The 25,533-nt window shown below is 34.8% G+C and overlaps 1 protein-coding gene across 2 annotated transcripts in view; it reads left to right on the plus strand.

The window, feature by feature from the left end:
• Window positions 1-25,533, plus strand: part of fz (frizzled class receptor) — a 134,042-nt gene that overhangs the window by 13,891 nt on the left and 94,618 nt on the right. Inside the window, exon 1 of one of the 2 annotated variants that reach the window (XM_020954087.2) lies at window positions 5,092-6,605. The exons of the other annotated variant lie outside the window; for it this stretch is intronic. Coding sequence (XP_020809746.1) covers window positions 5,943-6,605 — 663 coding nt within the window. The 5' untranslated portion in view covers window positions 5,092-5,942. Of the gene's footprint in view, window positions 1-5,091; window positions 6,606-25,533 lie in introns of those variants that run through there. 2 annotated transcript variants of the gene reach the window in all.

The raw sequence follows: 25,533 nt of genomic DNA on the forward strand, positions 1-25,533 counted from the left end.
AGCTAGTAATCTTTATGATTAATTATAGGATTTAAAATTTTACAAATCCATAACTTTAGTCCACCCTTTAATACTTCCATGTCACCCCTGAAATCCCGCCATGTCATGCAACAGTTTGAAGGGCATCCGGCAAACTTAATGAGATTCCGTTTTTCCCTTTGATTGATTGCAGCAAACGATGCTTGACCAATGTCCAGTTCAAAGCCCATTCCCATCTCCATCCCCATTCCATCCTTTTTTCCAACTCAAACCATATCGCTGGCAATTTTTCAAAAAAACGTAATTGAGCTTTTGGCCTTTGGCTGTTTTTAAGTAAATAAATGTTTTATTTATGAGTACAATCTGTGCTGGGGAAAAGCTATTACAATTTACGGGTAAAACTGGGCAATTTTTGTATACAACGCTAAAGGCATTTGTGATTGCCCAAAATGCCAGCAAATGATCTGTAAAAATTCGAGTTGCAAAAACCAAATCAAAATACTGTAAACTTTTAATCAAGAGAAGATACACTTGAGGGGCTTTCTGGACAAGGGCTTTTACATCTAATTAGAGGGAAGTGAAAACTCCGAAAAAGGAGCTGGAGTTTTGGTGATGTGAAGGGTAGGTACACTTTCTTCTAGTTTAGGTACAACGTAAGCCTTTCCTTTGTACCCAAATTAGAAGCAAGTGTCGATAAAAGGTATAAGAATTAGAAGAAATGGGTATACTACGTTTAAAAAAATGTATCTAAAAGTAAGCAATGCCATGTTAAAGATACTAAAATTCAGCAAGATACATTTTGAACACATTTTTAAAGCTTTTAAAAGGAGGAAGGGTTTGTATAGCACTTCCATATAAAACAATCTTTTGTTTCTATGTTTTCTATGTTTATTATTATAAGATCTTCTAACTAGTTAAAGATTTAGCTTAAAAAAAAGTTTAATATCTTCACAGTCGTTTGATTCTCTCACACTCTATATCAAACAATTAATTGTACACTATTTTAGGTACTCTTTACCAAGAACCTAAGTACCTCCCCTGAATATTTATGTACCCAAACCCTTGGCATCTCTGAATTTTGGTAAGAATACTGTTAAAAGTTGACATTTCACTTTGGTTTCTGTGTGTGGCGTAAGTTTTCTCCTGCCACGTGACCTTTCTGGGGTTAAAAGTGGAGCTTTTTTCCACTAATGTGTCTTGAGACGTCCACTCAAGTCGGTGGGGTTTTGGGTCTTAGGTCAGACAAAAAGTAAATACTTGTATTTTTTCTATGTAAGTAACTGAAAACCCTTTTTATGGCTTAGGGCCAAAGTCCCTTTTGCATTAGCCCGCACATATGTGGGTCCAGAGGGGGGTTGTTTACTTTTTGGCTTGCCATTCGAGACATGACTGAACTTTACGGATTGATTTGTTTATCCCTCGCATTTTGTTTGGCTACAAATGAGTTGGGCAGCCTTTATTTATTTTTTTCCTAGGATGGGCAGGCTTGAGCAGTTACTCAAGGAAGGGGAAAACAAGGACCACTCTAATCAGTCTAATTGGGGAAAGAAATCAGGAGGGAAAACCCTAGGCAAACCCCAAAATTAACCACAATAAAATATTACAACAAAAAATATTTCACTTAGAAAAAATTCATTAAAATATATAAAGTGGAATTGGGAAAATATTATATATATAGAACATAACTTTCTAGAAGAGTTATATAGCTTTTAAAATAATAAATACTAATTAATTATAATAAAAATAAATTCATAATCTTTTATGGTTTTAATTGGTTAATAATACTTATATATAAAGTGAATTATTCAGTAAAAGGTCTTAAATATACCATATAGACTTTCTATTGTATGGTGTAATTTTTAATAGCATACTTTTTGGGTACATTTAAAGTGTTTGCAAATTCAACAAAATTTCAGTAAAATTGATTGGTTATGTTAAGCAGGAATTAAAGTGTATAATACTAATATTTTGTTTAATTGTTATTGTTTAATAAAGCTGAAAATTATATAAAAAAACTTAATCTTGATAATAATTCAATTTATATTAGTTACCTGTAATTAAACTCAACCAAATTATACTTATTATTTCATAATTATCATAATTAACTCTGTTAAGAGCATATATCTCTAAACACCTTATTAACTTGCATTAAAAACAATTACTCTAAAAAAAATAAGAAAACATAGGTGAGAAAGAGAAAGAGGAAGTAGACAGGCAGCAAATTCAATTTTACTTTCGCTTATCTTACCGAAGTTCATCTGCATTCGGATATTATTCCTCGCCTTTATTCCATTTTAATTACATTAAATTACATATTCCAAAAAGAGACACGAGAGAGGAGCAACAAAAACAGCAAAAACACTTTCTAACAAGCGAGTGGGAGAGTGACAGAGTAAGAGAGGGATAAGCTCGGAGGGGGTAATGCGAGTGAAAGAGAGACGGAATAACGTCAAAGTTCGTTCACTTGTAAACATAAAATGAGCGGCAACTGTAGAAACAACAACAATAAGAGCCAAAACGGAAACCGACCGACACAACAACAATGGAGCAAGAAGCCAAGACAGGCGTACAGTGCGAGAAAATAGGGATAATGAAAAGAAATTACACATATTTTAAATTCTTAAAAAATATATATATTTTATTTGACAGTAGAATAACCTTTTAGTTATAAAAAAGTTATATATTTTAAAAACTCTTTAGGATTTATATAGAGCTTTCCATAAATAGATTAAACAAAAATTAAATAGACAAAAAATGTATTAGCTAACTTAAAACGAAGCTTTTTGAAGTGTGATAATAATTCACATAATTTTCATGAATTTGAATATTTTTTCCTGATTTTAAACTAAATTAAAATTTATATATAATTTAAAATGTTACATTACACTTAAAATTAATTTAAAATGAATCTAAATAATAGCAATTTATTGGCCAACTTTGCTTGTATTATATATGCAATTTTTTGTAGCATACTTTTCGACCACATTTTGAGTCCGCACGAATCCTTTGGGCATTTTCCATATTTTTTAAACAAATCACAAAACTGTTTAACAGCGCCTAAGCGTAATTTAGAATAAATAAATATATTTATTAATTTTACAATTAGTTCCCATTTCTTAAAGTGTATGCATTGTCAGAAGAAGAACCATAAGAGCGACAGAGATGCAAGACCCTTTTTATGCGTCCCCAACTTTGGCGCTTTTTATTAAACAAGCCGACGAAGTGTAGAAGCAAAGAATAGGCAATAAGAGAGAACCCGATGGAGGTGGAGGTGGAGATGGGGCGAGCATAAAAAGAGAGCGGAGAAAAAGCCATAGAATCGAACACTGCCGGCTAAACCGGTAACACTTGTTTATCCCAGAGAGCATCGTGAGAGCCAGAGCGCCAATTTTATGCTGCTGAAGGAAAACATGTTAAGCTAAGAGACGAAGAGAGCGAGTCCCCCGATCGGAGGAAGGGTTCCACAGGTGACAAAGACAAAAGACTTGGGAGCCTCCTCTAATGTCATCATTATTGTCAATATAACAAGTTTATTGACTGGCGGCAGATGCTCAAAACACCTCCCTCCCTCTCCCCTCTACCTCCGTTCGGGGTCATTAGAGAAATTCCCGGCATAAGTTCTCTTAACTCATGCTAAAGCTCAGATTAAACGCAAGTTAATGACTTAATTAACTGCCGGCACAAAAAGGCAAGCAGCAACCAAGGCATGCAAACAACAAAAACGATAGAGATATTAGATAAAGATAAATGATAAATGCAAGTGCAAAAAGAAATGGATGGTGATAAAAAAATTGTCGTTGCAAATCAAGGAAATTAACGCGTGCAAATATGCTCCACAGAAATGGAGCAAAAAAAACCGGGGGGGAGGGAAGAGTAATTGTCAGAGGGCTAATGTTCTATAACGGCACTAGCGGAAACAGACATTAAGAGATCAAGAGAACAATGAGAAAAGCAACGGTCATCGATGAACTGATAAGAGGCGATGGTAAAGATAAGACCAGGGAATTAAACAAGTACAGAAAAACCTATACAAAAAAACAGCTTAAGTTTTGTTTTTAATTCTTTGAAATTTTAGTTAAATTTGTCAATTCAGTTAACTTGCCAGGTGTTCTAATTTGGGTCAGAGTCTTTAAATAATTAAATGGAGTTTTTGAAATACATACATTTTAAATAAATAATAATAAAATAAATAATTAAATAATAATAATTTAAATAATTAAATGGAGTTTTTGATATTAAAATTTATGTTTAAATTAATTTGTTTGTTTTTCAAAATCATTGGTAATATTATCATTTTAAAATAATTATTAAAACTAATTTAAATTTAAATTAATTCAGTTTTCTTAAGGTTTTGTTTTTGGATTTTCTTCAACAGCAATAACATTTTATTTGGTTATATTAAATATTATATTTGGACCTTAAATATTAGCCCTATTTACAGCTTAATAATATTCTAATTTAATAAATTTAATTCTATAAAATTCTACCATTTGTTGTTATTTTTGTCCTAGCTTTTCTGTTTCCTTTTATTCTAAGCTAATCAACAGGAGAGCAAAATATTATTAAGAAGAGCAGGCAGTGTAAAGGAAACAGCATCCAAAACAAATGGCATAACGACCCTGTCTTTGAATTACAACTCTTATTCTCTTAGTAGCTCTCTCTCTCTTTCTCTCTTTATAAAGCGCCAAATTCAAGGTCGCCCCCATGAGGCCACAGCAAGAGGCATTGCTGAAGAGAGAAAGTCACAGTGAAAGAGGCCATAGTAATGGTGGGAGCGAGAGAGAGTACACTGAAAACGTGGAACCTGAAAACTCACCCCTATATTTAGTAGAACATTTATTTGTGATAAATTATATATTGTTGTAAATTTATTACAGAAATTTATGCCTCTTTCTTTAAAACTCAATGTTTCTTAAATAGGAACCCTAGACATTGTATATTTACATTAACAACACACCTTAGTTTTCGTTTGCAGTGCACTTGTTGTGTGTTTTGGTCTCTCTTACTCTCATTCTCTCAGTTGCTCAGCGAATGGCGGGTTCAGCTTCCTCAGTCTCTCAGTGTGCGTGAGCGTATGGCGGGCTCAATTCCTCAGTCTCTCAGTTTTGTCAGCGCATGGCGGGCTCAGTTGTTCAGTTCCTCAGTTTGTCAGCGTTTGCCCTGCCGTGCGGTTGTGCTCGCGGATTGTTTTTAATTCGAACTCCGGCTCCGTTATTTCGCGACTTTTGGCGTAAAGTCACCGTGCAAAAGGTGTGGGACTTCGAATACGGTTACAATTCTCGGTCGTGTTTACGGTTATTTTCGCGTGTTATTCGAAGAAGTGTGGATAAAGATGAGATAAATAATTGGCCATAAACGGTACTTAAGATCTATGTCAACATTTGTTGAAAGAAAATAAGAAAAATTGGAATAAGTGAAATGAAATTTGAATAAAATATCAACAAAAGCAAGGAAAAAAACATACATAAATTGTAAACAAAACAAAAGTTATACAAAAAAGTTGATGAAATAATATAAAATTGAGCTCTCAAGTTTTGAAAAGTAATAAGAAAATAAGAGTATAAAGATAAGAAATAAATATTAACCGTTGGTCAATAAGAAAAATAAGTAAAAAAGAATATAAATAAAGAGCTAAAGCATAACGAGAAAAAGCTAAGGCGAAATATATATATATATTTATTATTTGCTAATTAAGGCCAAACACAAATATTTGCCGGCGGCAAATGTTTAACCGGTATAAAGTGTTTTGTGGGCGTGAAGTTGATTAAACAAAAGATATCTAACAAAATAATAAATAATAAATTAATACAAAAAATAAAAATAAATAATAATCAAAGAAAAATAAAAGTGCGTGTTCCGCGTAGAGCAACATGTGTGTTTTCTAAAAAATAAAGTTTTCCTAAATAATAAAGGAATATTAAAGGATTATAACCTTGACAGAGTCTTACTGGAAGGATTCCAAAATGTGGCTGCAAATCCTGTTCATTTTACCCGCCCTAATTCAGGGCGTTCAGCGTTATGACCAGAGTCCTTTGGATGCGAGTCCTTATTATCGCAGTGGCGGCGGCTTAATGTCAAGTTCTGGAACCGAATTGGATGGTTTACCTCATCACAATCGCTGTGAACCGATTACCATTTCGATATGCAAGAATATACCCTATAATATGACCATAATGCCAAATTTAATTGGTCATACAAAGCAGGAGGAAGCCGGCCTGGAGGTGCATCAATTTGCGCCTCTCGTGAAGATCGGTTGCAGCGATGACTTGCAATTATTTTTGTGCTCCCTATATGTCCCCGTTTGCACTATTTTGGAACGTCCCATACCGCCCTGCCGATCACTTTGCGAATCCGCTCGAGTTTGTGAGAAACTCATGAAAACCTACAATTTCGAATGGCCGGAAAACCTGGAGTGTTCCAAGTTCCCAGTTCATGGTGGCGAGGATTTATGTGTGGCGGAAAATACCACCTCATCGGCTTCCACGGCCGCAACGCCCACCAGGAAGGTGACAACAAGGAAACATCAGACGGGAGTGGAAATTCCTCATCGGAATATAGGATTTGTGTGTCCTGTACAGCTCAAGACGCCGCTGGGAATGGGATATGAGCTAAAAGTTGGAGGAAAGGTAAGGTTTTCTATAGTAATTTTGAAATAAATATAATAAAAACAAAAAAAGGTATAGAAATAAAGGGGAAATTATAAAATAGGGAGAGTTTCAACCATGATTAACAAGTGTTTTTAATCGAATATTAAGAAAATATATTTCCTTTATATTATTTTACATCATTCTGAAGATATTTCAATATCCGTCGGCTTTTGAAATCATAAACAATGATCCAATCATCAAAGAGTTAAAAGATATTTCTCAAAAGGTATTTCCTTACCCTAAAATATACCAAAATGACTGGCAAATTTTAAGCTAAACTTCCAATATTCCTAAAAGTTTATCTTATTTATATTTTTTTTTAGTTTTCTGGCCTCATGTAGGTCAAACAATATTTTTTTTATGTCTTCATTTGAACTCCACACTCAATTTGTAGAGCAGAGTTGAGTAGGGGAGAAAAAAAATGCATATCCTGTTGCGCCAAGAAAACAATTTCCAACCACCAGGGAAAACAGCAGGAGGTCCTTGGCACAACAAAAAAAAAAAAGAGAGAGAAGAAAATACAAGAGAGAGAGAAAGAGGAATACCCGCATTCTACCTGCAACGTAACTCAGAAAAGATGGTTAACAACGTCAGGTAGATCGCTTCTTTGGCTTCGTTTTGAGGCGAAAAGGTAAACCAGTTCTTATTCGAGTTGTGTAATTTGTAATGCCTGCTTAAAAAAATATACAAAAAAAGTTAAGAACCGAAAAAGAATGTTTAATAACTTGAACTGCAAACGGGAAGAGGGTCAGCCTGTTGCATTTTCACGTTCTTTAATTAATTTTCCAACTGCTTTTGTTGAGTGATTTTCCACAATATATACTTCTGTGTGTTTACTTTGGATGAGTAATGATCATTTATCTATGTGTTTCCAATGTTTGTTCTTGATGATGATTTTTAACCTCTGCTATTTTTAGCAAAATTCTCTCTCGTTTTCTTTGCCTGCTTGCCCCATGTGTAAAGCGCATTAAATACTTTTGAGGCAGGATAATTCACACTTCCCTCACACTGTCTGGTGGTATCTGGCAGATACATGTGTATCTTGTAGCTACTTTTGCTACAGTTTTTCTTTGACTCGCCGATTTTCTTTGCTTAATATACTGAGTACTTGTGGGGTATGAGGGGTTTCCTGAAATTGAGGAGACAGAAAATGTTTCTTCTTGATTAGATTAGAAAAATATATCAATGTATTTTGCCATCTTAAAAATCTATATATTGTTGGGACATATTTAGCATTCAAAAAACCATTTTTGAAGCCTTCCAAACGTTTATAAAAGTATACTACTCTCTTATAATTTTTAAGGGTATTTCAAGGTTGTAACTTGTACTAAATGTCCTTGATTGCTCTCGTTTTTCTTTGGCTGTGTGATGCCATCATTCGCCTTTGTTCCACCAATCCTCTCCTGCCGCCTTTGCCATTCGCCATCATCATCGTTGTCAGCATCTTTTTGGTTTTAGCCAAGAGACGGAGACGTAGACGTAAAAGACATCCGTGCTTAAATGCCTTTTGAGAGCTGCGTGCGAAATTTAGCAGCTTGTTTGCCTGGATTGCATTTAGCTCACATCACGACGATTGTCTGTGAGATGTATCTGTAAAAGCATTTGTAGCTAAATGTATCTGTATCCCCGAGTGATGAGCCAGATACATTCATAGGTCGCTTTGCTAATGATAATGGCGCCGTGTGAGAGCGTGAATTAATGCTTATTGGATAGATTATGATCGGATCATAAGAAAAATATAGAAAATGGAAGGCTATTTACAGCTACAACGGGGTTTAGCACATAGGGTTGTAGGTATAAGAAATAAATATATATTATATTTGTAGTTGGAGTTCATTTAAAATATATTTTCAATGGGAATTTATTATCAGAAAAGAGAAACAATAAAAACTTCTTTGTTGTTAAAATAAATGCATTTGTTTAAAGCTTAAATGTATTTAATAATGATTTAAATCCTTTTGCAAATACCTAATCCCCAATATAAAATAATAACAATAGTTTGACACCTGCAAAACGATTTGCATAAAGCCAAAGGCAACTCTTAATATTTTCCTTTAAGCCACTAAAATGTATTAAACATTGATTCCATTCATTTCGACCTTAATCTATAAATTTTCACATCTCACATTGGCTTGTCAATCATCAAGCAAATCTTTTTCTCAAAATTAATCACGTTGAAATTGTGTGCAAACAAAAATCTGGCATACAAAATTTGTAATTTTGGAAATCAATTACCCAAACCAAAAACAGAAAGGACGAATTAGAGACAGAGAATAAATGCCGAAAGGAGTTAACTTGGAAATTCGTAACGTTCTTTGCTGAAATAATCGTTTAGACCAAAAAGCCCCCAAAAGGCATGAAAAACACAAAACACAAGCTTCAATCCTTTTCCAGCCTCTGTCAGTCCTTTTTCTTGGCCTTTTCTTGCCTTTCCCATTATGCGAAGGGGTGGCAGGAAAATCTGTTTTCCATTTGAAATGAAACTGAGTGGAAAGCCCAACAGCCAGCAGTCATAAGAGGGCACAATCAATTACGGAATTCGTTTACAATTAAAAGTCCTGGGAACGAATCAATTTGGGGGCCTACAAATAATCCTAAATCCCGCCCCCTAAATGCGTCAAAAGCGTTCTAAATGAGGCTTTTAATGGATTTACGATTTCCTAAACAGGCAAAACTGAAATCCTTCCGCCTCTTTCCTGTCACGAACTAAACTGTTGTCCTTTCGCGCTCTTTGATTAATTTATTTTCGGTTGGGCTGCTGGATTGTGTGGGTTAAAAGGGTAGGCAGTGGGTGGAAAGTCTGTCCAATGGGTTTTCCCCTCCCCACTTGACTACACATGTAGCTATCAATCGGGCATTGGCCCTGTCGGTAATCTGTTTGCTACCAAAATGGTTTTGACGTCATCGAAATAGGACGAAAATTTGAGGGAGATACGCTTTGGCAAAAGGGATAATGATTGCCGGAAGGAAATGGGGAAAACTGTGTAGGATATTGGGAATATAGATATGTGGATGCTAAGGAAACTGTGTTGGGATAATGTTGTGCCTAGTTTCTTAAAGTATGTTTTTCTTACCCGTATTAATTCTTATTTTCTCCCCTATTTTGTGTGAACTTGCAAGAACATTTATCACTCAAAAGCCCTTACAAAACTAATCCCTAAACTACTCTACTTTAAGTTATTATGTGGGCCTTTTCAGTCAGTTATCAACATCATCATCATCAGAAACAACAATTCATTGTTAAGCTCTGAAGATAATCTCTCATTGGATTTTCCAACCAACCACCCAGTATCCCTTAAATTCTGCCTTAATATATATAGTATATTTATATATATATAAATAAAGCAAGCTCTTTGGTTGATTTTGCCATTTCTGCCATTTTTTTCCCCTCACTCTCTCCCATTAAAACAATAATCCACTTTATATATTTCACGCTCGATCTGTTCAATTTATAACCAATATATGTTAAGCTGATGACGATTATTTATTTATTTTTACACGGATCTGAGTGAAGGAATAGCAACAAAAGCAGCATCGTTTTCAACTCAATTAATTTGCCGTCGGGGCCAAAGGGAAAATCTACTTCCGGTTACTTAAGCACAGACAAACAATACATGATACAGGAAAGTAATGTGGGAGGGTTGAGGAAAAGCTAGCGTGTCCGTGTAAATCCATAAAAATTACCAGAGAATGGGAAAACAATTTATCCTTCCTTTTCCTCCCCCTCTCATCAGCTTTTCTGGACCAAGGGCGATAAGGACATGGCAAGTGTTTTGTTCAAAACAAGACAATGTCCTGTAAATGTAGCCAATGACAAGGAAAAATCCAAGTGACAACCAAGAATAAAAGTTGCAGCTTTAAAATTAAATATTTACCAAGACATAGAAAATGTTTTCATTTAACCAATTTTGAATTTGAGGCCGGAAAATACTCTATTACAAAGTCACTCCTACCGATTTTCATGTCACAAATCAAGTTACGCCCACACACGCTTATTTTGTTTTTCCGAAATATATTTTCATGCTTTGGAATTGTTAACAAAATGCTAATGCGCTGCTTGGCTCTGACTTTTGCCTGACAGCCTTCGGTCCAGTTAAATAGGTTTAAATATTTAATTACTGCCAGTCGACATTAAATGACAGTCCAGTTGGCGGCCAGCACAAGCCATTTACCATTTAACCATTTACAATTTTACCACTTGAACATTTACCATTTGGCTTTAATAACTCCGGCTAACCGCACCCCAAAAATGCAATTCACAATTCGGTTGACACCTTTTACGGGGCCTTCCCCTCTTCAAATGCCGGATTTTATGAATTTATTTTGTATTTTTTGTAGAACTGACTTCTGTTTGGTTGGGTATTGAAAAATATATATATTTAAATATATATGTAGCTGTACAATTTACACCAAAAGTGTTGAGCTGGATGAATCTATTGAAAATATTTGACAAAATACTGGGGGAATTTTTAGAGTGATTAAGTTAAGGGATTTATTCCTATTCTACATAGATTAAAAGAAATAACTTTTAACAAAAATAAAAAATAAATCCAAGAGTATTTTAGAATTAAAAGCACATTTTTTTGAGACTTCAATTAAAACATTTTGAGTAGAAACAAAAAGGGAAGCTGACTAACTTAATAGTAACTGAAGTTTGTATACCCTTCCTATTGGCTTAGAAAGTTCAATTTGGATCATTTATAACTAAGCCAAAAATTTATTAATTACAAATCGGAGAGCAGTTTTAAGCTAGTTTTTATAACCTTAAAACATTTGCTTACTGAATTCAAGATTTTGAAAAATTAAAATTTTTAATTAAATTTTTGATAGTTTTAATGATATAACCCCTTAAAAAAATGCTGAAAATTTTTGAAAATTTATTTTTTCGTCTGGCATAATCTAGATCGACGCAGTTTTTTGTGCTGATCAAGAATATATATGGTTTATAGGGTCGGAAATGACTCCTTTGACTCCTTTAAGCTTCAGACTCAGATGCAATACCCTGTCTTTGTTATAAAAAATTAAATGGGAACAGACATTCCGAAGTCCAAATAATAATACTCTTGTTTTGATTTGAAATTTGATATCTCTTCCGTATTTATTGTATTATTCTTTAATTCATTATTTTATTTAATTGCAGTATTTTGTAATGCAGAAGTATTTTATATATAAATTCAATCCGAAAACCAATATAAATTCAATGGATTCTTATTAATATTTAAAAATATGACAAATTTTTTGACAAATCAAATTTTACAAAACTCATAACTCAGCCAAAAATGCATTAAATTAAATTCGGAAAGCTGTTCTGTGCTAGTTTTTACAAGGTTAACAAATCTGCTTACTAAATTTAAGAAATTAAAAAATTCCAATTTTGCAAATTTTTAACAAATTTCAAGATGTAAATGACACCTTAAAAAGTTGTGAAAATGTAAAAAATTTTAATTTCTATCAAATATAATTAGATAGATTCGTCTGTTGATGCTGATCAAGAATATATATGATTTATAGGGTCGAAAATGACTCCTTGACTTCTTTTTAAGCTTTTGACTTAAATTATAATATCCAACAAGTATATAGAAACATGTGAATTTCAACAAATTTTTGTTAGCCAAAACTATGTATTCTCTTTCCCTTCAAGTGCTTCCCATTTTTGTTGGCTGAACTGGAGCATAAAACTGAAACACACATGTTATATACATATTCAACCATATTGTTTGTCCTTTTTTAATCAGAGAACTAACGCTCCTTGCCCTGACAGGAGCATATAACATACATACAAAAAAATCCCCTTCTCGAACCTCCTTTTGGTTTTGCTAGGCTTTTGCCACAGGATTCTTTCAATGAAGTGGCTTTCATTTGCACCTACGTGCACCGCAGCAGTGCTCCAGTTTGTGAAGGGAAAATAAAAAACCAAACCCTACTCCTGCGAGCCTTACAAAAATTTGACACAATTAAAAACAAAAGGGAAGCCAAGCCAAACAACAAACACACAAATGTCAACCTCAGACGAAGAAATCCTTTTCTCCAGCATTTGTTTGCTGTTTTCCTTTTTTTTTTGCATTGTATTGTTCTGTGAAGTGCTGCGCCATTTTACAGATACTTGAGATACTCTCAGATACATTATGCAGGACTCGCTTCGCATATGTAAGCCACTGAGTCTGTCTGATGAATTTATAATGCCCATTGTGTCTGCCTTTTGGTCCAGACAATGGCCAAGACAAGAGTCACATAAAGAAGCTCCATAACTCTGAGCAGAAATATTAGGGTCGAACCCGAGAAAAAAAGATGGCTGACTGACATACTAAGTGGTTTGCCAATATATTTAAATTGAAATCGAAAACGAAATCGAAATTCTGGGGGCTACAAATTGCCTTCGCCAGTTAACACCTCGCCAAGGCCCGACAGCAAGACTTAATTAAAAAAATCTGCACTGAAATGTGGCTTAAAAGAAGCCACGCAGGCGCACAAAGTCCACAAATGGAAAGGCTTCGTTGGCTCTGGGGAAACGGGTTTTTTTGTTGTTGGCGACAAAAAAATAAAAGGCAAATCATAAATTTTATGCTCCAAACTGAGTGAAGAAAAGAGGAGCAGCCGCCAGAGACTTGTCCTGTCTGCGTGTGGGTCGAATCGGGTTTGTATAAGGTATATATATACATATATCAGTATATGGTAAAAGGTATATATACTAGTTGGAAAACAAAGTTGTTAAAGGTTTATGGAGCATCGGCAGGCAGCTGGTAATCAAATTGGGATTCATTAAGAAGGATCCAGACCATAAAGATAATGTCCTGCGGTAATCCTTTAAAGAATGACCGAAATAAACACTTAAGAAATGTGCCAATAAAAAGGGGTTTATAGCTGGGGAGACAGGAAATATAAAAATAAAGAAACGGATATAAAATTTAAGATCACCTTTGGTACAAGGTGAAATGTATTCAAGCTTCTTTGACAAGTAAAAGTAATTAGTAAAGTCTTAATTATTTTTTAAGGAACTACAGGCTTAAGTCCTTGAGTTGACAATAAAGTATGACATTTTATTATATTTAAAATGTAATAATAAAGTAGTGTATTTGATAATACACATGCTTACCATAGAAATACCTCTCCCAAAATCAGCAAACTTTTCCAATTAACATTATATAGCAATAATAACACTTTATAGTATTCTTTTACAATATAAATCCCTCGATCAACACGCGATTAAAGATAATAATCAGAAATTCTTCTTCTAAGCTCCCCTTAACATTCCTTCGAGAATAAAAAGAAAAACTTGCCTTGGCCAAATAGAGAAAGTTCTATTGCAACATTTTGCAGACATGTTCAGGAAGAAGAAAGAAAAAGCCAAACGATTCTCGAATACCAAGCAAGTAAAAATCATTCAATTAATGTTAAAAAAAAGAAACAAAATGCACACATCCCCCACATAAACTGCCATTAGTTGGATATAATTTAGCTCCTTAGTTATGGCCATAATGCCAGCTACTTAAATGCAACTCAAATCTGTGGATGAAAGGGGTTCTGGCGGATGCTTTACTCAAAAATGCTGACAGTGGCTATTAATTAAAGTGCAGAGGAGATCCAGATGAGCAGCTGACGACGACGACTACAAATGGTTAGAGATCGGGGCAAAAGGGGGGTCTGTATGTGGCCATAACAAGACATTCTGTAATCATCTTCAATCATAACACAGACATTCAGGCACGGACTCTGATGGTGTGTGTAAGAGTGTGTGTGCCACTAATGAACCAACTTAAAATTGTCATAACTGTAAATCATCTTGGTCTTATGGAGCGTTCATATGTGGAGCAATCAGTTAAAACCCTGATGGAAGACAGAAAAACCATATGGCATCTCGTAGGCGTTTGAGGTACTTAAAATGCATAAAGGTCTATAAAAGATATAAAGAGGGAATAGTGAATACTCTTGGGGAAATAATGGATAATCAGGGAAAGGGTATGGAAATCGGAGATATATATACGTCATATATATTATATATGTATTTATATTAGACTTATATGTTATATATACATATATATCGTTGTGGTACTAAAATGCATATAGTTCTATGAGAGATATAGGGGTAATAGTGAATACTCTTGCAAAAATAATGGAAAAGGTATGAAGAGTGGGGAATATATGTTTCAGAGCTATTAAACTATATATAATATATTTATTGTTAGATACTTAAAATGCATACAGGTCCATAAAATTTATAAGACGAATACTGAAAGCTCTTGGTCGAATAATGGACAAAAGTGTGGAGAGTAGGGAAATATATGTTTCATACATTATATAATATAATATATTAATTGTATTTTATATATTTATCGTTGAGATACTAAAAATACATAAGCATGGGATACTTTGGGGGAAAATATGTTTTGAATATATTATATATTATATTATATTTTATATATTTATATAATATAATTTCAATTAAAAGCTTTGCATTGAAATATGAATATTAATTCTTAACATATAACATAAAATAATTCTTAAGTTGGTAACCCATTTATAATAGAAGTTATTCTCTTTAAATTATGTTTAAAACAATATTTTTTTGGGAATTAACATTATTATCTGCTAATTTAAAGCTCTTCCCCAAGTAATTATTTCCCAGGTCGGTCTAGAAGCCAATAAAATATCTTGAAGATCATTTTCCTTCACCTAAACTCATCCCAATGATCACATCATCTTTACTCTTAATTTATGGTTGCTCTACATTTCCCTTCTACCTTTTTTGACCAAGTTCAAAAGGTAAGATAAGTCCAACTGATAAAAATACCATGTCGACAAGAGACCCAAAGATACTCAAGATGGATCGCATTGATGATGATGATTGCCATGACGAGGCTGATGAAGATAATTGTGATGCGGCATGTTATGTTGGGCAACAGACACCGAGGGCCGAGGGCCGTGGGTCTCTCGAGCATTTGGAAAAGGCCAAATGGTGGGCAGCCTCTTGGCCATTGGCCATTGGCTCCCATCAAAAGTTCAGTCTCTGGACTGATGCCTCGGATCAATCATGCGACATTTGTCGGCTGGAATTTGATTGTCGTCGCGTTAATTACAATGAGGCAATCCCGTGGAATGGGAATCGGAATGGGAATGCGAAGCCCGAAATGATGGAAAATCATTCCAATGACGAATCGCGGTTGGGCGTAATATGATTTGTGATTTCTCTGGATTTATGCTAGCGTTCTGGTAGATAATTTCCAGCTATCCCTCTGCACGTCAAATGAAATTTTCCCTTTTCATTTTTTTTTTGTTTGGACAAGTGGAAATTGTTTTGGCAAGGCTGCGTGTAGTGCGTTGCTATCGAGATTTGCGTGACGCGTCACAAAACTTCGATTGTCCCTGAAATGTGGCATGTAGGGGGAAAGGTCTCTCGCTCTTTTGATTTATGTCGGCAGCCATAAAAACTAGTTCCCATTTGGCCAGAGGATAGGTTGAGTTGAGTTGTGTTCACATTACAGTGAGAAATTTGATGTAATTTGGCGCATGTTTTCAGCTAAACGCTTCTTATCAGGCAAATTGGTTGATTGGCAAAGAGAGAGCTTTGCATGTTGATGAATTTTTGGCGTGTGCGTCGCCCCCAAAATCGTGACCAAATTGTGTTAGGTTTACGAGTTTTTGTAGTCCGGGGTTACGGCTTAACGTGGGTTCATGTTTTTCCTTGGATAAAATACACCCAGACACGATAGATTCGCTCTTGTTTTTTTCCGAGAGAGTGTGAGTGAATAAGTCAAATGGTATCAAATGGCATAGTGAGTCCCCATGAAATGTGCAAGAGGTTATTTATGTGCCAAAAAAAGGAAAATCTTGAGATGTGGGTCAGGTTAAGTGAGGGGGAAAATTAGTTGGAAAAAAGTCAGGTCAATTTTTAAAGGACTTTGAATGAAGTCAAAAGGGATTTTGGGGAAATATTAAGGACACAGTCAAGATATTTAAAGTCTGGATTGCTTTATATGTAAATAAAATTCAATATATTTAAACTCTGGATAACTTTTTCAGTAATTAACATTTGTTTTGAACTATTTTCTTTTTAATCAAACTAAATTTTCTACTATTTTCTAACTATTTCTCATTCAATTTCCCTGAATGCCCTTTCGAACTGTTTGGAAACCTTTTGGTCAACCTCAAGGTAAACCAATTGAAATATTCACAGCCACATAGGCCACAAATACTCAAATCTCTGGCAATCAATTAGAGGAAAAGGCCTCATCCTTTGCGTTAGAGTACAAAACCTGAAAAGGAAACCATTTTTCTTGCAATTAAAAATCAAGAACAGGACCAACTTTAATTGAATAAGAAAAGCACCAGCAGCACCAGCAGCCTACAGAAAAAATTGTCGTTAAAATCGTACGTCCAGCCCATCGATGTGTGCCAGTCTCTTGTCCTTTCCTCTCCTTCTGACACGTGTCTCAAAGTAAAGTTTAATTTAATTAAAATCTCTGTACTCAGAGGGACGACCATTTTGCAGATCATCATCAGCAGCACGCATGCCGGGCCAAGCAAACACAATCAGAGCACCTGGCAGTTAAGACCTTCGGAGATGCACTTCCAGCATCTGGCCAAGGAGTAACTCATATCTGGTTTTAAGATACTTAAACAGCGGTGTGATAAAAAAAAAGAATATATGTATATAAGAGAAAACCTGGCCCGCATGATGGCATTATAGATTCAGGGGAATTTTTTACGAAGTTCTTAGACTGAGTTCGATATAGGGGCCTTTTGTGAGTTGATTTCTAAATTAGTTTATGTCTTAAAGCAAAGGTAAATTGTATTTAGATAGACCAAGTTTTTCAGTATTTTCTTATGATTAATTATATATAGGTTAGAGTATTATATTATAGAGGAAAATCAGTAGATTTTTGCTATTAAATATTGCTACCTTAGAATGATCATATTTTTTATAATTTTTTTATGAACTTTACACCCAAGTTAGGGTATTAAAAAAACCTACATGTAAGTAAAAAATCTATATATTTTACTTCAACATACTTATTTCTCATTTGCTTGCTTACCAAGTCCATATTTTCCACTATTTCCTTCTGAACTTTACACCCAAGTTAGGGTATTAAAAAAGCCTACCTGTAAGTAGATAATCAATATATTTCCTTCACCAAAGTTCCTCAATATTCTAGACTTTTCTGGCTAGTACATATTCATATTTACTTCCCATTTGCTTGCTTAGCAGGTGAGCAAACATTAAGGCAGAGAGAATGCTGATTTTTTCTCCTCAACTTCCGTTGGACATATACCTTTTTTTGTGGTTAGATCCCCACCTGTTCTTGGCCAGGTTGCTCCTTTGGGCTTATATTGCATGCTGCTGGTTGGCCTGGCTGGTTGGCCTGGCCACCTGTCAATGCTTCGAGTGAAAATTGCTGGCCATGTCAAGACAGCCAAAGGACCTTATATGGCAGTGGGTCCGGCATAACGCCTATGGCCATCGAACTATTACCAGAGCATTATTATAATGCCAGCGCCATTAAAAGCTGTGTGTATGTGTATTTTATTTTTATTTTTTATGGTGTGCCAACTCTTTTTTGTGTCGTGCAAAAATATTTACAATTAAAGTTGGCGATTAAATTGCTGCATTGATTATATTATTTATAGAGTGAAAGCCCCAGACTTGGACTCAATCGATGCCTATCTATCGATCTCGATCGATCTAGCCACATTTATCTTGTGTAAGTGTAACTTTAAGTGCGTAATTTATGGCCATTGCTTGCTCTGTCTCTCTGAGTTTATCTTGAAAGGAAATTTGCTGCTCGGCGATAAAAAAACGATAAACGATAAATGTTTCCCGGAGTCTTTTGGCGTTTTTATACCCTTGCAGGGTATTATAATTTCAGTCAGAAGTTTGCAACGCAGTGAAGGAGGCACCTCCGACTATATAAAGTATATATATTCTTGATCAGGATCAACAGCCGAGTCGATCTAGCCATGTCCGTCTGTCCGTCTGTCCGTCTGTCCGTCTGTCCGTCTGTCCTTCTGTCCGTCTGTCCGTCTGTCCGTCTGTCCGTTTCTACGCAAACTAGTCTCTCAGTTTTGAAGCTATCTGAATGAAACTTTGTAGTTAGCCTTCTATATACTCTCACTCGTATATATGTCGGAACGGGCCGGATCGGACGACTATATCCTATAGCTTCCATAGGAATGATCGGAAAATTTTTACAAAAAAATTTTTAACTTTTTCAGTTTTCAATAGAATTGGCTCAAATTTGAGATATAGCGATCTTACTATACTCTACAATTTTGTATAAAATTTTATGAAAATCGGACTACTATATCATATAGCTCCCATAGGAACGATCGAGAAATTAATACAATTAAATTTATAACTTTTTCAGTTTTCAGCTGATTTTCATCAAATTTGAGGTATAGCCATTTTATATAAGTCTTAAATTTTGTGGCAAATTTCATGAAAATCGGACGACTATAGGTTCTATACTACTATATAGGTTCCATACAAACGATCGTTTGATGTAGAGGAAAAATGCAAATCTGTGACTGTAAAATTGCAAATATAATATGTATAGGTGAATGAAATGAAAGCAGGTATTACTTCATTGTTTTTTAACACAAATATATATAATTAATATTGTATGGATTCCTATTCACAGAAGTTCTATCTGCAAGGGTATATAAACTTCGGCGTGCCGAAGTTAGCTTTCTTTCTTGTTTTTTTTTAGTTTTGGTTGTTGTGTCAGAAATGGGCGGAATAGCAACGAAATCAATTTGCCATGGCTAATATGGGTTAAATGCCATGATTTCTATTCGATTTTGATTTTGTTTTTTTTTTTTGTTTTTTTTTGCTATCAAATTACAACTTTTGCAGTTATTTAGCGCATTTATGTGCCGTTATAATGGCAGGGTACAAAAATATTGGGGTGGTAGCCGTCTTTTTTTGAAGGTGAAATGAATGCAAATTGCAGATATTTTAATAGTTGCTGATAGTTGAAAATTGCTTTTTAGGTTTGGCTAGCCTAGCACTTAATTTAAGGCATTTAGGCACTTTTATTATTATCTCTCTTTTTTTGCGGTACAATTTTTATTGTTGCGCCATAATGTTCCCAAGTTATGGCATAAACTTTATAGTTACTATTTTATTGGCTGCCAATTTAGGTACCGCAAAGTTGTGGGAAAGAGGGTACACTTTGAATATTAATTTATTATTTAATAATATTCAGAAGCCTTAATTGGTTTAATTTGTGTATAGGTTAGGTGGGCTATATCTCTATAAATAATTTATTTTTTAACATTTTAATGCTTAAAAATAAATACAAATCTATTTTCTTCAGTAATTGAACTTCCAGTGAAATAATTTCCTTTTCTTGTACACTTTATACTTCCGTGGTACAGTTTGACATCCAGATTAGGTACACTTAAGTACTCACTAGGGGGCCTGGCTACCAGTCACTCGAAGTCCACTCCTCCGATAGCCACTTCCTTGAGCCACTCGGGCCTCACCGAAAGCCAACCCCATCATTTATAACTGTCAACAGTTTTTGTTGGCCACAGAAAAATACAACAAAATAAACGTAAACATAGCACACACAGTAACTAACCAAAAACAAAAAGAAAAACTCCATCTAATATTTAAGCCATCAGCGAAGTTGGCAATTGCCACTCCACCCTCCTCCAGTCACACTAGACAAACAAATTATGGTTTCTGTCAATAGAGAAGCTTTTCTAAACCTGGCCCAGACAGGGGCAGGAGATGCACCCACAGGAGTCCGGGACACTTGACGGATGTCTGACGAATTTAGTTGCAGTTTTTCCACAACTCACAGCCCCCCCTATTTTTCTCTTTCTTTCTTGACAATCTGTGAAAATTGCCAGCGGCCAGTTTGGGGCAGCAGCCAAGAAAGCAACAGGCAACAGGCAACTAACAAACTGGCTAACTGGCAACTTGCAACCGGCAAATCACAGACTTTGTGCAACATGTTGAACTCCTCGCCAAATTGCAAATTCTAAGCCAAACTCAATAATTGCCAAAAGGAGAGAAAAAAAAAGGTTTCTGCGTTTTTGTGTTATTTTCCTTTTCAATTTTTTTAAAATGTTGTTTTTTTTTTGTCTTATTTTGTAAAGCCTTTTATTTTTTGTGGTGGACAGTCTATGGCCGCAGGACAATTTACAAAGAGATATTGAGGCCAGACCTCTGCAACGAGTTTGTCTAGATTTTATTTTTAGTTTTCATATCCTGCAGCAGTTTTTGTGTTTGCTAAATTATTATTATTTTTTTTTTTGCTATTTTTTTGCGCGTTTTATAGAGTTTATATTTTTTACTGATTGTAGTTAAGCGAGAGAATTTATAGGGAATTAAATAGTTGTTACTTGTAGAGAAATCTTTACTAAAAAATATTAAGTAAAGAGCCAAGATATTAAAGTAATTAAAAGACTCTTTAGAAACTTACCAATATATAGATCTTTTTGTAAACTCTGAATGATTTATTTTCTGTAAGCGTTTTCCCTCTGTATCACTCTAGTTATTTCCTAAAATCCGTAACGATTTTTACCTTTTTTACCTGTCCAAAAAAAATTTCCATACAATTTCTGTTGTAGTTTTTCCTTTCCAACAAAACTGCAATTTGCATTGTGACGAATGGCCCAGACAATGGGGGAAAAAAAAGGTGAACTAAAGTTAAGTGGAAATCGCAGTGTGGCACTTGAAGCATGTACCCGAAAATAAAGGGCGTCATGCCCCCAAGACACGCCCCCTTTTTGGGGCTATATATATGTATGTATGAATGTATATATACACCATCCGTTGGCATAATTAAAAACGTGCTAAGCGTTTTAACGATGCCCGGTCAACTGTCGGACAACTGCTATTCTGATGATGATGATGATGATGATGATAGTCAGTCATCCAATGTTCTTTCTCCTTCTCTTTCTCTTTTGGTATCTCTGTCTCTTTCGCCGACTTTTGTCTATAGCTTACGAATGATATGCTGGTTTTAAAGAGATTCCACGACACACGATAAAAGCAAGCGGGCATGGAATAAGTGTTCAATTCTATATTCTTTTGTTTTTTTTTTTCTTTTTTTTTGTTTATTTATTTTGCATTCTTTTCATTATTATTATTTTTTGGTTAGAAAATTAAAGTTCTAGTTTGATATTTGTTGATTTTTATACTGAGAAATATTGGGGTATAAGTTTATAAATGAAATATATATATAATAAGAGCTTAAAATTGTTTTATATGTGAGAAACATAAGGGAAAGCTCTGAATTCCTTTTAATTTTTACTTAAATACTTAAATATTTCTATGTTTTTAATCTTGAAGTATCACAGAGAAAGATATTCATAATTTGCAACCAATATTTTATATTTTAAAAAGAAGTTTTATATATTTAATATATATTATATTTTAGAAACAAGAAATTGTAACTTTAACAGAACAATTTAGGTCATGTATCTTTGTATCGGTATTTCTATTGTCCTTTCAAATATATATTTTCAATAGCATATATGTATTTATTTATTTTTATTAAGAGTATTTTTTAAGTGTATTATTTTTTGGTTTCTCTCGAGTATTTATGCCACCGTTAAATGAGAAAAAATTGAAGCCGGGGGAAACTACTGGTAGCCAGAGCGTTCTGCAGACACTAAGGGAAGTGCTCTAATGAGATGAGACTTGGGGGCCCTGGACCTCTCTTCGAGAGAATGCGCCCCTTTCCCCCCTCCTCAAGGATTTTATTTTTTTTAATTACGAAAATTGGATTTTTATGTACCAGGGGAAGGGGAGGATGAGGATGGAGCTAAAAACACTTGACATGCATGGTGACGATGAGTGGCCAACAGGTCCACATCCACATCCAGCTCTCACTTCCCAGTTCTCCGGTGGAAATGAGAGTTTTGAAGCCGGTCCATTTGATTTTGTTTTTCTTTTTTTCCCTTTTTGTATCTCTGGCAGCTTAATTGAGTTGGTGGTAGTATCTGAAATGAAATTAGGTTAAAGCGGTTGTAAATAGGTGAGGAGCACAGGAACTCACGTTCTCTTTCCTTCGCCTGAATAAATGATTTGGCTCAGAGATACAGCCACATTATGGCAGTCTTTCGACCTGGTTAAGTGTATGTGCTGCACCCCCTGTGGAATTGGAATCGAAGTTGAAATCAAAGTGAAAGCCTGGCCAAAGAATACTTCAACGAGAAATTGCCGGTCATCTGGATTATGGGGCGGAATGGTTGAACGAGCTGGTTAAAATGCTAATGATAGGATAGAGTTGCTGTGTTGGAGGCTAGTGAAGTGAAGTGGGTTTGGTTGGCTATCAAACAGATCGTAATGCTGAAATCTTTACAAAAAAAATCGTGATGAATTACAGAGTGCATAGAGAGGGTTTTGGGTTATTCCAAAATTAGAATGCATTCTTTGGCACCTTTTTTTAATGGTTCTCAGGTGAGATTTTAAGGCTTGGTATTACTTTTTGAGGTCATCAGGGAAATAAGGTAATAACTAAAGGAATTCTTGAAGATTTTGAAATATTTAAGGGGAAACTTAAGAGGTTTAGTTGGGCTTAGTGGTAATAAAATTATTATTACCTTAATAAACCTTCATGTAAGACTAGTTTTTATGATGTATAATACCTTTAACTAAATAATATTTATATATATTTGAGCTTAGTAGGAATTAAGGTACTGATTACCTTAATAAACCTTCTTGTAATACTAGTTTTTATGATGTATAATACCTTTAACTAAATAATATTTATATATATTTGAGCTTAGTAGGAATTAAGGTACTGATTATCTTAATAAACCTTCATGTAAGACTAGTTTTTATGATGTATAATACCTTTTACTAAATATAAAATAAACAAATTATATACTATCCTTACTAGGACTCTCCTTTCAATACATGTTATTCATTTAAGCCACTCTCAGCTCTTCAATTAACTGGAAACCTAAAACTTGTCACGCTGGGCTCGCTTCCTGTTTTGCACATTGTAAAGGATCCCCTGACAATTGTTGCTTACCTTAAGCCCGTCAAGAGAGCTCAGTGTCTGGTAGTTTATTTACCGCATATCATATCATATTTCGCAAAAACCAAGAAGCTCGACCACAATGTGTGGATAGCCACTCTTCAGAATCCCGCCCTGTGTCACCCTGGCACTTTTCAGATCCATCTTCATAATGAAACGTGTCAATTTACATGAAAATGATTTTTCCCCCCTCAGCACCAAAGTGGCAACGTGTTCTTAAGCTAGCCCATTAGGGGCTTTCCTTGCCTCCACACCTAGCCACTCCTCCCGTTACCAACTTTTACTCCTTTAAGTGTTTTTTACGGCACGCTCAAAAACTTTTTTATGGCTGCCTGCATCCTGTGATGACGCTCGCTGGGTTTCTCTCCTCCCTCCTTTCCTCTCCTTGTTTATTATTTAAAGCAAATTATCAAAATGCTTTTGCATATCGTAAAAAATAAGGGATTTTTATGTTGTACATCATTAAGCGTAATAATCTTGCCACTGACTTGCAGGGACTTTGAGCTGGGGAAGAGAAACTCAGAACACTGAACACATTTTTTATGGCTACTAATTTTAAAGCTGATTAAAAGCCATCAAAATGAAATCAGGAATTTATTTCTTTAAGTGATTGTATCCTTGGAAGAAGGTGCAGGGAATTTTGATGGTTCAAGGGGAGCTTTGGTTGATTGCGGAATCGTAGTTGAAAGGTTTTTAGGGGGAAATATTAATCTTTATTGATAGTTTTTAGTTAGGTTTTTATTCAAGAAATTAAATTTATCAAACTTTAAGCACGCCTTAAAGTAGTATATAAATAAATAAATTGATGTCTTAGTACGAAGATACTAAGCTTAATTACTCTTTTCTTCTATAATTCCTAATAAAATATATTGTTTACTTTACTAATTTGTGCTTTATCTCTTCTCCTTTCAGGTAAGTCATCAAAAACACTTAATCATCAAGTTTAAAAACTCAAATTTAAAGCTCATAAGATTTGGCATTCAACGAGTGTGAGTAAGGAAATCATTTCTCCATCTATTCAAAACCTAATACCAAGCCCAGTAAGTCCTTTTGACATCAGAAACTGTCAAAAACTTTCACTCCTGAAAGCCAATTGGTGAAAAAGTTTTCCCCCAAAGAGAGGTTTAACCCAAGACACCAATCCCTCTTGATGGTTTCCCCCTCTGGAAAAAGGGTCAGCCATAAATACGAAAATAATTCCAAGGCACTGCACTGTGTGTGTGTTTTAGTTGGATTCCTAATAAAAAGTTTTATAGAGTCTTACCTGTAAAGTCCCCTTAACTTGGCCTAGTGTCAGCTCTTTTTGGGTAAAAGTTTTCCTCGCCATTATTATCTGCAATGAACCAGACGCACAATTCTTATTTGTTTTTTATATTATTTTTTTTTTACTTTTCATAGCAATTACCAGAAACCAAAAATTCACTTGGAGTTGTCAAAAAGTTTGGGAGCTCTTCCCTAAATATATATATCTGCATATTGTCAGTTGGCAAAGGTTTTGGTTCGGAATCTGTTAGGGATTGTCTTCGGTTGAACAAGTTTGAAACAAACATTTTGTTTCTGATTCTGAGTCTCAGTTTTTGTTTTCTGTTTTCCCTTTTTTTATGACTGGGCATTGTTGCAGGTGCTGCGCGTTTCTAGTTTCGTTTATTTTTTGCCAAAAAAAGAAGAGTAAACTTTTCCATCTCTATCCTCTAATTTTCCTGCTGCGGCTGCTCCTTTTTTTTTTTGCTTGTCCCTTGAAATGGCTTAATTTGCTTTTCATGGAATGGAATATCCACGATGTCTCGTTATTTTTATTTTTTCTGTGTTTTGTTATGCGAACCATTGACTTTTATATCCAGAAACCCGAACCTCATCGACTCTTGAAACAGTACCGAATTGAAGTTTCTCTCCCTTAGTTTTTGGTCCATTTT

This window comes from Drosophila serrata, unplaced genomic scaffold, assembly GCF_035046125.1.
Source record: "Drosophila serrata isolate PLE 108 unplaced genomic scaffold, ASM3504612v1 contig_217, whole genome shotgun sequence".
NCBI classification, from domain to species: domain Eukaryota; kingdom Metazoa; phylum Arthropoda; class Insecta; order Diptera; family Drosophilidae; genus Drosophila; species Drosophila serrata.